Source organism: Asterias rubens, chromosome 1, assembly GCF_902459465.1.
Source record: "Asterias rubens chromosome 1, eAstRub1.3, whole genome shotgun sequence".
Classification (NCBI taxonomy): Eukaryota; Metazoa; Echinodermata; class Asteroidea; order Forcipulatida; family Asteriidae; genus Asterias; species Asterias rubens.
In genome coordinates this window covers 15,889,479-15,902,476 of record NC_047062.1, presented here as the reverse complement: position 1 = coordinate 15,902,476, position 12,998 = coordinate 15,889,479, and the positions used below count along the sequence as shown (strand labels likewise).

At 40.2% G+C, this 12,998-nt stretch overlaps 1 protein-coding gene across 3 annotated transcripts in view; it reads right to left on the bottom strand.

The window, feature by feature from the left end:
- Positions 1-12,998, bottom strand: part of LOC117294580 (Fanconi anemia group M protein homolog) — a 28,575-nt gene that overhangs the window by 6,712 nt on the left and 8,865 nt on the right. For 2 of the 3 annotated variants that reach the window (XM_033777054.1, XM_033777062.1), the window contains exons 10-19: positions 11,992-12,090; positions 11,253-11,464; positions 10,140-10,346; positions 9,107-9,344; positions 8,083-8,237; positions 4,750-7,432; positions 4,078-4,250; positions 2,857-2,977; positions 1,810-1,919; positions 292-475 (exon numbers count right to left, since the gene is read on the bottom strand). In XM_033777054.1, coding sequence (XP_033632945.1) covers positions 292-475; positions 1,810-1,919; positions 2,857-2,977; positions 4,078-4,250; positions 4,750-7,432; positions 8,083-8,237; positions 9,107-9,344; positions 10,140-10,346; positions 11,253-11,464; positions 11,992-12,090 — 4,182 coding nt within the window. The remainder of the gene's footprint in view (positions 1-291; positions 476-1,809; positions 1,920-2,856; positions 2,978-4,077; positions 4,251-4,749; positions 7,433-8,082; positions 8,238-9,106; positions 9,345-10,139; positions 10,347-11,252; positions 11,465-11,991; positions 12,091-12,998) is intronic. The other variant, XM_033777072.1, reaches the window with a different exon arrangement.

The following is a 12,998-nucleotide window of genomic DNA, read 5'->3' as shown; positions in this document are numbered from 1 at the left end:
TAGAGAGATTCCTTATGAAAATGGGTCCATAACTTTGAGGTCTCTAACCTTTCGTTAAAGTTGTGCAAAATATCATTATGTTATACCCTTCAAGTGTAATTTTTGTTAGAAAATTAGTGCAAATTTACCATCTATTATAAGAACTTGTGACAATTATCATTGTTATTTCCGCACCACTGTGTTTCACAGAGCTTGGAAAAATACTGAGTATACAGTGCCAGCACACATCGGTGTATGGGTAAAACCAAAACGATGTAAATTTAGCATTTATTATCATTATTATTAACGCACCACTGTGTTCCATGACAGACTGCGAGGTTTGCGAGGCCTGGGTTGCATTATTGATGAATCCTTCCAACGAGTTATCCAGGTCACTCCCATCTTCATCGGATGAACAATCCTCATCGGCAGAAACCTCCACTTCCTCCGCCAAGAAGCCCCTTGCCTCACTCGGAACACGTCTTGGCTTCTTAGTCTGCAGACAGAGCAATCAGCAGTTGTTAAATGCACAGGACACCTTTGGTAATAAGCCATTTGCATGTTAGATTTGAATGATTATATAGCGAGCACCCATACACAATTCTGAATGGATGTGTATGTCACAATAGTGCCAGGGTTTGCTCATCTGGAGGTTGCTATGCAGAGGATTGCCCTGTCTCTATAGTCTGAGGGATTCAAATGTCAGTGGTACATTGTGACTAAGCAAGACATTATACCTGACATAAAGCCCTAAAAAAAAAAAAAAAATATGTTGGATTGCCCTTTCACACGATTTTTTGCTTGGGTCGGTTGGTCGGGATTTTTTTTTTTTTCAGATGTCAAAGAATGCCCAAAACTGCATAAACATTTGATGAAAGATCAAGTTGTCCAGCAAGCAAGGTACTAATCATCTTATACAACTCGCTTCAAGCGCTCTTTTTGCGTCTTTATTTTGGCAAATTCCTTCAAAAACAATCAATTTCCAAGAGTCATTTCATTCACCATGTTTTTCATCTGTTCAATAAATGAAAGATACCATATATGGGCATTACTGGCAACAGTTGGATAAACGGGCGTGTGGTTTGATATGTGACACACAGGCTTGCTCCATCCGTGCATGTGAGGGAAATCGATCTACATTTTTGTACGTTGCATTTCTGTGAACGTTGAAACCACGACTGTTGCACTGGATAATTATTGTCGACCGAAACAAATATTTGCGTCAAATCTACCATTTTGTAAGCATAAAATATTCATGAAATCAAAATTCGGAAGTAAAAAAAGGGGGGGGGGGAAAAAACCAAAAATACAAATTTAAAAAAACCGCGACCGAGATTTTGCTACTTTTACGGTCAGTCGGGATAGGGCAATCCAACAATTTTTTTTTAGGCCTTATTAAAATGTAACTCGCAAATGGCTTATTGTCAAAGACCAGTCTCCTCACTTGGTGTATCCCAAGGTATATGCATAAAATAACAAACCTGTGATAATTTGGACTGAATTAGTCATAGAAGTTGCAAAAGAATAATGAAAGAAAATAATCCTTGGTGCACAAATATGTGTGCTTTCAGATGCCTGATAAAAGGCTTAAGTCTTTTATTATTTGAGTGAGAAAATGACTCTTTCTCAAAAACTACATCACTTCAGAGGGAGCCGTTTCTGAAAATGTTTTATATTACCAACAGCTCTCCATTGCTCTTTTTAACCGCAAAAGTTTTTAGACTATTAATTATTTCGAGTAATTACCAAGAGTGTCCAGTGCCTGCAAGAGATTCTGCAAGATAATAAATATTTCAGACTTCAAAGTTGAAGTTTATTTTTAATGCACACCTTTTTCTGTTTGGTGTTGACAGGCTGAGCATCAATCTGAAGGTTCCGCCTCTTGTCAGGGCAAGATTTCTTTTTGACCTCCGAAACAGATTTCTTCCTGGAATCATGGCCTGTTATTCGAATGAGAAACAAATCTATTTGAAACACACTGAAAAAGATGTAATACACTAGGTGGCAATGATATATCAACTATTTGAAAATGTCCTTAGATGAAATGTCACATCTTGGTAAGACTGCTGCAAATGCAGTTCTTGCTGGCTTGCCAAATACATCGATATACAAACTAATCCTGCATAAGGCTGCTCTCGAGTTCTAGTAATAAAATCAAGAAGCAGAAACACATTGCCCCTATCCTTAATGAACTCCACTGCCTACCGGTACCAAACCAATTTAGGTCCTGCTGGTTGCAGGTTCAAATCCTGCTGTAATAAAGATGTCCTTATTCCCTGGAAAATGTTTCCACAATCACAGAATTTTTTTAATTTGTTCATCGTAACATATGTAAAGATTAGTTGATATTCTAGGTGCAGAATCAGGGGCAATTGGCAGCTTGGTTATCTGCTAAGCGAAACAGAGCGAGTCAAAGGTGAACAACGCCCAATTTCATGGCAAAGAATGGGTGCTTAAAAGCAGGGAATTCTGTGCATACGTCAAGCATATCTCACAGGTTAGCAGGTTTTGCCTTGGGCGCATAATCGTGTACTCGACGTTACTAGGCTTTCTCCGCTTGAACAGCTAGTGCTGAGCTTCGCCGCTTACCCTGCAAGCGGAAAAATGGTGATCGAAAGTGCAAATATCTGCGATAAGCAGAGCCATGAAATTGGGGCCCGATCTAGCCTTCAGGCCTGATACTTCATGCAGGCAACAAAGGTGATTATGTCCGCGATTGCCTCCATGCTGCCTTGGTACCCTTGAAATGCTCCAGTAGAAATTTACGATTCCCTAATAGGGTGTCCTTTACCTAAGAGAAAATGCCTTGGTGCCCTTTCAAAAATTTAGCATACAGGCCAGAGTCTTGATTAAGACAATGGCGGTTTCCCTTCCTACCTTCGAAGTCTTCATCATCTTCATCAATGCCGATCATCATTTTATTGAGCTGTCTGCGTTTCTTGGGTCGTCTGATTAAGGGAGATTCTAATAAGTCATCCTCACTGCTGCTTGTCACAGTCTGTGATTAAACAAACAAGTATTATGCAATTAAGTGCCCTAGTCACTGGTCCAATAACAATCCTTTCACCTTTCTCAGCTCCCTGGGGAGTATACAGCCCGAGCTGCCGTGTGCTCAGAAGGCTTTTTTAATCACTACATGTATATCAACCTTTACCTTGCTAGCAGGTATACATTGATACTCAAGGGCGGAGAGAAGCAATATTAATAAAGTATCTTGCTTAAGGACACATGTGTCATGATCGGGATTCCAACCCACACTCCAATGACTTAACGACCAGGGGCGGATTGCACCAAGTGGTCTTAAACTGGTATATGCGCTATAGTCGGCTAACTTAAGACGCGCTTACACAGTCTCTAATTTTAGACCGATTGCAATAGCGCGGTCTATAATTATAGCCGGTCTTAAATCTGCTCTGAGCTGGCTATAATCTGTCTTTGTTTTGGTTTTTAAAGATGGCGCTGCATTTGTTAGTTGTAGATGATTTGATACAAATAGCTATACGATGAGATTGTGTTTTAGAAATAGATTACACCCATGAGAGGCATTATGATGATGATACATTGTATCGAAATGTATGTTCCCAAAAGTAAAAATGATTGGCCTACAACTCACAGGTTGGATATCCGATGATTTAAACCAAAGCAACAAGAACAATGCCGTACCACCAGTGCCTGCAGAGTGCCAAGTATTGTGAGACATTTGTTTATATTGCATTACATTTCGCCGACTTATCCAAGACTGGCTTATTGCAACAGGCTTAATGACTGACTAAGCTAAGACCGTGTAAGGCAGATAGCCGGCTATAACTGACTGGTCTTAGACTGCTTACTAAGACCGTTTTATAGCAATCCGCCCCAGAACTTGAAGTCAATGCTCGTAACCACTCGGCCATGACACTCTTCGACTCCAAGCAATTGTTGAGGACGACACTTCATGGAGCAAGTGGCATTCTTTTTTATAGTTATCACAAATTGCCTTGTTGGGGATTCGTGATGTACATGTAATTGTATGAGGTTTAGAGTGAACAAAAGCATGATCCAAAGGAATTGCGGTAAAATAAAACAAGAAATACAGAATGTGTGTCTCCAGCTTCTTACCTGAATGTTCCTGTTCGTCTTGTGGGAACTCTTGCTGGGTTTACTTGGTGTCTTAAATGCTGGTTGTTCAGGAGATTCCAGTACTACAGCTTTACGACGTTTCTTGTGTTGGACAACTTGGCTGAAAGCATCCTCTTCATCAGGAGAATCAGACAGCACTTTGCTAGGAGATGCTGTTTGAAAACAAATTTGTCTTGAAGTAAATTAATAAGAAATAGTTGATGTTATTTTTTGCATTTGGGATAAAGAATAAAATTTTTCTTCCCCGATTTCAGTGAAAATGATCCACAAGCTTATCACTCGGGTGGGATTCAAACCCATGAACTTTGCTTTGCTAGAGCAGTTGTCTTACCACTATAGGTATGTGTTGGCAGTGGGCATAGCAATGATTTAATAGATGTTAATTTTGCATTGGGATAAAGATTATAATTTGTTTCTACCCTTACACCGATGAGTACTTTCTCCGAGTTCTGTGAAAAAAAACATCCACAGGCAAAATCACTCAGGTGGGACTCGAACCCCTGACTTTTGCACTGCTAGAGCAGATGTCAACCACTAGACCACTGACTGAGCTAAATATTCCAGTTTTGTTTGTTTCCTCTTTTAACAATTATTAGTATTATTTTGTTTGTGTGTGTATAACTTAAGATCAAATCTACAAAACATACATACCTAGAATTGTTCGGACATTTGGTGCAGGAGCCAGCCCTACTCTTTTATCATCAACACCATACGAGACAAACTCCTCAACCTCCAAGGATTGACCTCCAGTCATCATCTCTAAATCTTTGGCGCCCAATGCTACGACGACTAAATCCGTTTCTACAGGAGCTGTTGGAGACTCAGAGGTAAGTCCGACTGATGTAGACTTCCTGCGCTTGACGCCAATCGAATTCTCGTCTGAAAATGCGGAAATCGGTTCCGAGCTTTTCCTCTTCCCGATGATCGGCCGCTCTTTCAGTCTGGACAAGTTTTTTGACGCTGGGCTATTATCCCTCCCCGATTGGCACTTCTTTCTACAGTCCTGAGTTTGAGAAAGTTCTACTTGCTTGTGTAGGCTCTGTGGAATTTCTTCGATAAAGGAAGAAGTTTTTTCACCGGCAAAGATTTCAGTTTGTGGCACCGAGAGGACCGTCAAACCTTTCTCAGGGACATGATTGCACTTTTCTTGCTTGTACTGGGCAATGGGTGACACTATTTCATTACAAGATATTGAACTGAGGCTTAATTTAGTCTTCTGTGCAGGAGTTGACGATGCCCTCATCCAGAAACTGGACATTCCCCTGGATTGAGAAGAGCATGGTTGTTGCTTCTGTGTAGCCACTTGGCTAAGGTTAATATACTCCTGCTGCTGTTTCATGTCTGGAGAAGGTGGAACAACACCATGTTCCTCTATTTCGTCTTCTTCCAAGCTATCGAGATCGAATCCGAGGTCGAACATAGGCTCGGATGAACCCAGGACCTGCAATCTCATTCTCTCAATCTCGGCGGTATCCTCCTCATCAAAAACCTGTGCTTTACCATCGCAGACAACTGGTTCAATCATTTTTTGTGGCTCCAATAAATTCAATTCTCTCTTTGAGCCGATACCTGTTGAGGCTGGCCTATCTCTAATAAGCTGTCCTGAATGTCTCTGTTTCGGAACAGAGTCCCGTCTGGATTTAGGCGTTTCAGAAAACACTGCCGTGGTCCTTTTGTTTCCACCTAGCAAAGAGCGTCTGTTTGATATCCCCTGCTGGGAAAGAGTTTTAGCGTCTCCAGCCTGTGCACGACCAGGACTCGGTGAAGGTACAGAGGAGACGGGTAATGTCTTCTGGGTATGTCTCGAATCCATCTCGAAAAGAATAGACTCTACCTGAGGTGTCTCAATATCAAATGCTACGGGTGTTCTCATTATACTCTCGGTCTGATTATTGAGGACCATAGAAACCTCGTTCTCCACTTCGTTCCTTTGCTCTGACATTTTCTTTTTATCGTTTGGTGTGTTGCCTTCTTTGTCAGATTGAGGCTGTTCAATCGTTTCCGATTCGTCATCGTCAGAAAAGATTGTGAAGTCCATGTTCAAATCAAAATTTGGTTTGATTCCCGCTAGAACCTCTGTTGCATCTCTCTTGGCAGTACTGCAATCATTGTTTTTTGGGTAATCAGAAGAAGTTGAAGAATGTTTACTCTTGCTATCATTACAGTTAGGTGGAACTGAGTTCGATGCTCCATCTGAATTTGAAATTTGTGTATCTCCAACGTTCACAATATCCTTAACAGAGGCTGCTATTTCAGGCTGGTCATCCTGTCTTTTACTACTGCGGAAGAAGTTGGATAAGTTTTTAAAATGCTGGGTGATGTTGACGCTGATATCGATGTCATCTAGAAGGTCAAGAGAAGATAGGGAAGGTGGTGGTGGAGGGATAGAGGATTTCCCACCAGGCCTAAGCCTGATTCCAGAGCTGACATTACGATCATCTTCGGGAGTCGAATCTAAATCATCTGGAAAGCTGAGAAACATTATCGACAGATTTTTATCTGTTTTGGTGAATTGGCTACTTGAAAGTGCTGCTTGAGTCGACTGGGAGACCTTTCCAAATGTTGGCGACGTTGGAGGAGTGTCGCGATCAATATCCATCGGTTCGGGTGTTTCATACTCTGGTGATCTGGGTTTCTTAAAAACCTTAATTTCATCTTCTGATGCCTGGACTTTGTCACCAACTACCTCAAGATGTGCCATCTTATCTCCTGAAGTCGCAGCTCCAGGAGACTTCTCTTGCTTGTTGTCTGCTACTTCAAAGTCATCATCGTCAGAGCTGTCCAGCTTGGTCTTGAGATGTTCCAACTTTTGTTTATGTTTTCTGTGTTTGGTTGTTTTGGATGTGATTTGGTTGGCTGGGTCTGACACTGTCCCATGTTTCTCTGTTAGAGTTCCTAGATTGGCCTCCATGAAGACATCTGGAAGGTTGTCATTATCACTGTTTGAAGGACTAGACACGAACTCAAGAGGCTTGTTTTTCTTCTTTGATTTCTTTTGACCACTCTTCTTGCTCACAGACCCTTCATCGTCAGGTCCCACATTATCACTTCTTGCATTTTCCGCAGCAGCGTCTTTACTGACTCTTGTGCAAAATTGCTCAATTCCTCGTCTTTTAGGCTTGATGATGTCTTCCTCGTCCAGGTAGGTTTGCATCTCCAATCCGTAGATATCTTCACCTTCTGTGAGATTCTGAAGGTCAATGAACTCCATGAGTTCGACGAACTGGTTGCAGCGTTGGGAATGTTGTACAAATCTGATTGGCTGCTTGTGCATTTGCCATGGCGACCACTCTGTCAAGGACAGTTCGGAACGACTGCTTTTTCTTTTTGAAGGCTGGTGAAAAATTAGACAGTAATAGAAAACAATTAGACTGGCAAAATACTTCACTAAAAGGATATAACAATGCAAATTTCTGGACCAATACACTGTACATCGATCTAAATATGGTTACAATTAATATTATTTGCGCATATATTTAAAATGGTAGCGCAAAATTTTGCATAGTAAGACCGCCTTCGCAAGATGTAAACAATGGATTGTTTCACACAAGGGAGTACACAAGGTTCCTGGCAAAAAATTGCGCTGGCGTAAGTATTTGTCGTTGGTTGGCCACTACAAAATTTCAAAATGTAATAGAAAAAATGCAAGGAATGCAGAACATGTAAAACTTGGGTGTCCTTTCATGTGGGTTTCTAGCTAAGTTATGGCACCATTTCAAATATAAGCCAAAATCAATTTATGAAACGAGGGCTTACCATAGAATTCTGTGCTTACAGCACCCTATGAAGCGCCTAATGCTATTAGTCGCAACTGCAGAATTCTGCGGTAAACAGAGCCATAAAATTGGGCCTAGTTTTATTATTCTGTTTTTTATTAATTTACTGAACTGGCAGACAAGCAAGCCAAAAAGTGCATTTACAAGTAAAAATAGTTCATATAGGTAAAAATATATATTTGGTGGAAAGGAAAGGGCTGGAAAGTACCTGTCTTTTTTTCTTGGTCGCTAATGTTAGAAAGTTTCCATTGTCAGCCATGGCTGGAAGACTTGCATTCTCAGCTGGGTCTAGTTTGAAGTTGGCACTCCAGTAAGCTAGCTCCTCTGCACTCAAAAACTCGCTGCTTTTCTTGTCACTTTTAGCTGAACAAATATTAAAACAAACAAAAATTCATTGAAACAATGGCTGCAGTCAAGTTCAAAGTTAATTTTCCAAACTTGATTTTGGTCACAACTTGAAGTTTCAAACTGGGGCCAATTTCATAAAACATGTGAGCAGCTTTTTTGTGCTCACCCTAATAGCAAAATTTCTATTTCATAAAGATTTCTTCCGTAAACAAATCCATGGCACACAGGCCTGCGCGTCGAGATTTGTTTTGCTAACTTGAGAAATCATGGTAAAATAAGTTTTTCTGCTCCAGTAAGCACACAAATTTGCTTACCGGCAAACAGCTTTATAAAATTGGGCCATTTTTAAACCAAATTTAAGGTTATGCGGTTTGTTATTTTCCCAAAATGATTTATACATTCGAAAGCTGCTGTGGGCTGTGGACAGTGGGCTAAGTTTTGAATTCCATTAATATTAAGAGTGACGACCAAACAAAATCCTTGGGTTAATTGGTAATTGGTAATTTCTCACTTGGTGTATCCCAACATATGCATAAAATGCCAAATCAATGAAAATTTTGACTCAATTGGTCATCAAAGTTGCAAGAGAATACTGACAGAAAAAACAACCCTTGTTGCACAAATTTGTGGGTTTTCAGATGAATAATAAAAGTCTTCAGGCCTGAAGTCTTTTAATATTTGAGTAAGGAATAACTTCTTTCTCAAAAACTACATTACTTCAGAGGGAGCCGTTTCTCACAATGTTTAATACAATCAACAACTCTCCATTGCTTATAATACCAAGTAAGTTTTTATTCTATGTAATTATTTTGAGTTATTACCAAAAGTGTCCAGTGCCTTTATAAACAGTAATAGCAAAAGTTTCCATATTTGTTAAAAATTACCTTTCAAGACAAGTGTATCACTTCCAGGAGCACAGCTCTTCCTTGAAGCAGAGGAGGACGATCTCTTGCTTTCTTTCTTATTAACATACGCCTGAACGGAGATGAACATCTTATGGGGTTGAGGGTCGATACCCCTGGGCACCATACGGGGGCTGTTGGGGTACAGTTGGAGCGATTTGGCATTGCCCTGCAGTGCCTTGTGAATGCCCTTCTTGTTGTACTGGCTTCTGTCGTAAACCTGGGATCAATTTCACAAAGCAGTAAAATTCATCGTATGACAAATTGTAAGTAATTCCAAAATGATTTGTATTGTGACGTCACACTATACTTAGCAACTATGATTGACTTGCAGTTTTTATCACTTTTATGTAACTGTAATTTTCAACTTTATATATATTAAAACTTTCACATAGTTTTAATGATACCTGTATTTAGCGGCTATCCGCTGTTGGATATCAATAATAAATAAATAAAATAAAAATAAATTAAGATCAATCTTAGCTCTTAGTGACATCGGCCCCTGACCTGGTTGGAAGAGAACAAGACACCAATCGAGGGCTTAGGTGCCAGTCACAATAACCAACGTTCTCAGATTTGTGGGTTGCGTGTTCAAAAGAAGCAACTGAAAATTTAATTACAGCTATTAATAATAAAATTAAATGTAAAAAACATATACCCTGCCTGTCCGCATTGAATACAACTTGACATTATAGGAGCTTTTATACATGCCTACAACTTTTCTGCTTCTGTTACACCAGTATACCTGGTTCTTTGTGTTGTGTTGTCATGTAGCCCTCGAAAAAGACTCTGCTGGGGCAAAAACGTCAGGCCACTTGGTATTTTTTTCTCCATTTATACCACAATTCAAAGTGCCTTAGGTCCTAATTCAAAATACCTTAGGTTCTAATTCATACACACAGTTAATTCTATTTTCTTAACTTTTCAGGTTACGAGCTCATTTCCTTGTTTATTTCAGTTATAGCATCAGACAACAGCAGTGAGTAACCTGGGGGTCAAAGGAGTCAATACTTACAGCCGCCTCCTTGCCCTCGGTGACCAGCATGACAATCCGACCCTGCCTCTTCCTTCCAGTCCGTCCCATCCTCTGGACCAGCCTGATGGGACTCTTGTGAGCGTCGTAGCACACAATCAAGTCAACGTCCCCAATGTCCAGACCCTCTTCACCAACACAGGTAGAGACTAGAGTGTTGTAACCGCCCTCTCGGAACTCCTTCACCACCTGAAGGTCAAGGGTATCACAATAACAATAATAACAATAACAATCAATATAGCGCTTTATCACAGCCCAAAGGGCGTCTCAAAATGCTCACAACATCATTTCCCCTGGACACTGGCCTTAAATCATTCCTTAAACCATCTCAGCTCCCTGGGTAGTATACAGCGTGTGCTGCGAGTTACCACGTTATAGACGTCAATTGGTAGCCAGGGCCCAGTTTAATAGAGCTGCTTAAGCACAAAAAGATGATAAGCACATCAAAATTATGCTTACCAGAATGTGGTTACCAGCCAAACTACCATGCCTTATGTACCACTTGTGACTGGTATCCTGCTCATTTCTGCTTAGCGGAGAGTTGCTAAAGCAATATTTTTTGCTTAAGCAGCGCTATGAAATTGGGCCTAGGTAATGTGACACTTCTAAAAGGTTAGACTTGTGAACAAGTCGGTGATGGTCGTGTCTTGGTGATATTGTAATACATTCAGCTTTCTGCGATCGCAGACGCCTCTCTTGAGACCACTGCTGTCGTTTGAGGCTACTGGCTGCTGACTACTCTAAGACCGCAGTCGCCAGAGCAGTAGTATTGCAGGGACCGGCAATCTCACAAGAACATTCCCAGTGTCACTATAGCAGCCAAGAGAGTATGAACGCTATTATTGTTACAAACATTAAACGACTAAAGAATAAACTATAAAATAATACTAAACTTGCAGGTACCACAATGTAATAATTCTCTTTCGAGGGAGTGTTGGCTCTAAAGGGGGTAGGTTTGGTCTGCTCGTCTTCAGGAGAAAATTTAACGACTCGCCAACAATTCCCCCAAATATTTCCACTCTCTGCACAGTTTGAAAAAATTAACAACAGTTTTCCGATTCCCTAGAATGTCTACGAAGAGAAACCAGCACGTACCCTGAGTTGTTCTTTCTGTGAGATACCCTTGCTATTCTTGCCAGACGACGCCTGCCCAACAAACCCCATGCAGCGCAGCAGCGGTCGATGCCTGTTCAACATCTCCGCTATCTCATTCACACTGTCTCGGTACTGGGCAAAGATCATCACTCGCGTACTCTTGGCTGTCGGTTGTTGTTGTTGTTTACTTGTTGACGGGTTGTCAGTCTCTACTATGAAAAACAAAAAAAACAGTTTGTGTTTAAAGTGGTGTTCGGTTTTGAGATCAGTGATCATGTTTTCTGTGACATCAAATATGAAGAAATATTAATAATGTAGAGACAAAAGATGAAACACTGAACTAAAATCGACCCCATGTATTAGTAGCCATGGCATGGGACACAATATGGAAACAGGCTTGGTAAGTATGCACTACGCACAAGTTGATAAAAGGTCTCCATTTGACATCAGTGAGGGCGCTGTTTGGATTAAGTGTTTGAAGCCATAGGGATCTGATTTCTTCCCATAAAAAAAAATGTCAAGACAAAGAATATTAGAATGTAGCTACATCAGATTTACAGTGCCTCTTGAGCGATCTTTATAAAAAAAATAAAAATTTATAATTTGCAGATAAAATTCACTACTCAATGGACACCCAGAACCATTGTGGTGCCACCTTGGCTAGTTTTGTCATATTGGGTGGGATTTCAAATAAGCCAACTCAGAAAATAAGGATACTATTACATTAATGATCACATACCTGAAACTGTGTTAAGACTTCTGAAGTGTTGTAGGACAACCTCCTGTAGTTTGGCCATCTTTGGGTGGCTAGTCACATAGGGTTTGGATTCTTTCACTCCTGTGAAAAAAATAAAATAACAATAGCCACAGATAATTTAACTGTGAGAGGTGGGCGAGAGGTGGGAATCTTTAAAGGTTGGGTCATAGGTCATTCGTTGTTAACAAAGGCCCTTTTCAAATCGACAGCTTCGGCTCTAGATTCGGCTCAGGCTAGCTTGGTCGCGCGGTTGTTTTGACAACTGCGCATGCTTTGCCGAATCCAAAGCCGAAGTTTCTCAACATAGTTTACATTATATCAACAGACATAGTGCTTTTCACCAAGTAAGTTTGAATGACAGTGATTAATTTTCAGAGTATTACCAATCTTTGACCCTGCCTTTAATTTGTTTAAACACCTATCCATAGATAGGTTGTTGGCATACATATATCATTTTGGTGGACTGTGTGTTCAGCTAGTGGTATTTCAAGAGGCAAATTTATGATTTATAAATTACTACTCATAAATTAAAAACAAATTTTGTGTTTTCGTGCATCAGAACTCTTAAAAAGGATAAGGAGAAATTCCAAACAGAAAATTGTTGACAGATATGAAGGTAATGTTCCCTTTAAAGGCACTGGCACATTAGGTAATTGTCAAGGACCAGTATTCTCACTTTGTGTATCCCAACAAATGCATAGAATAAAAATCTGTGAAAATTTGGGCTCAATTGGTCATTGAAAAAACACTCTTGTAGCACAAATTATTGTGCTTTCAGATGCATGATAAAAGGCTTCAGGCCTGAAGTCTTTCATTATTTGAGTGAGAATTTACTTCTTTCTCAAAAACTACATTACTTCAGAAGGAGCCGTTTATGACACTGTTTTATACTATCAACAGATATCCATTGCTTGATACCATGCAAATTTGTATGCCAACAATTATTTGTAATCACTAATAGTGTCCAGTGCCTTTAAAAAAAAAGGTAT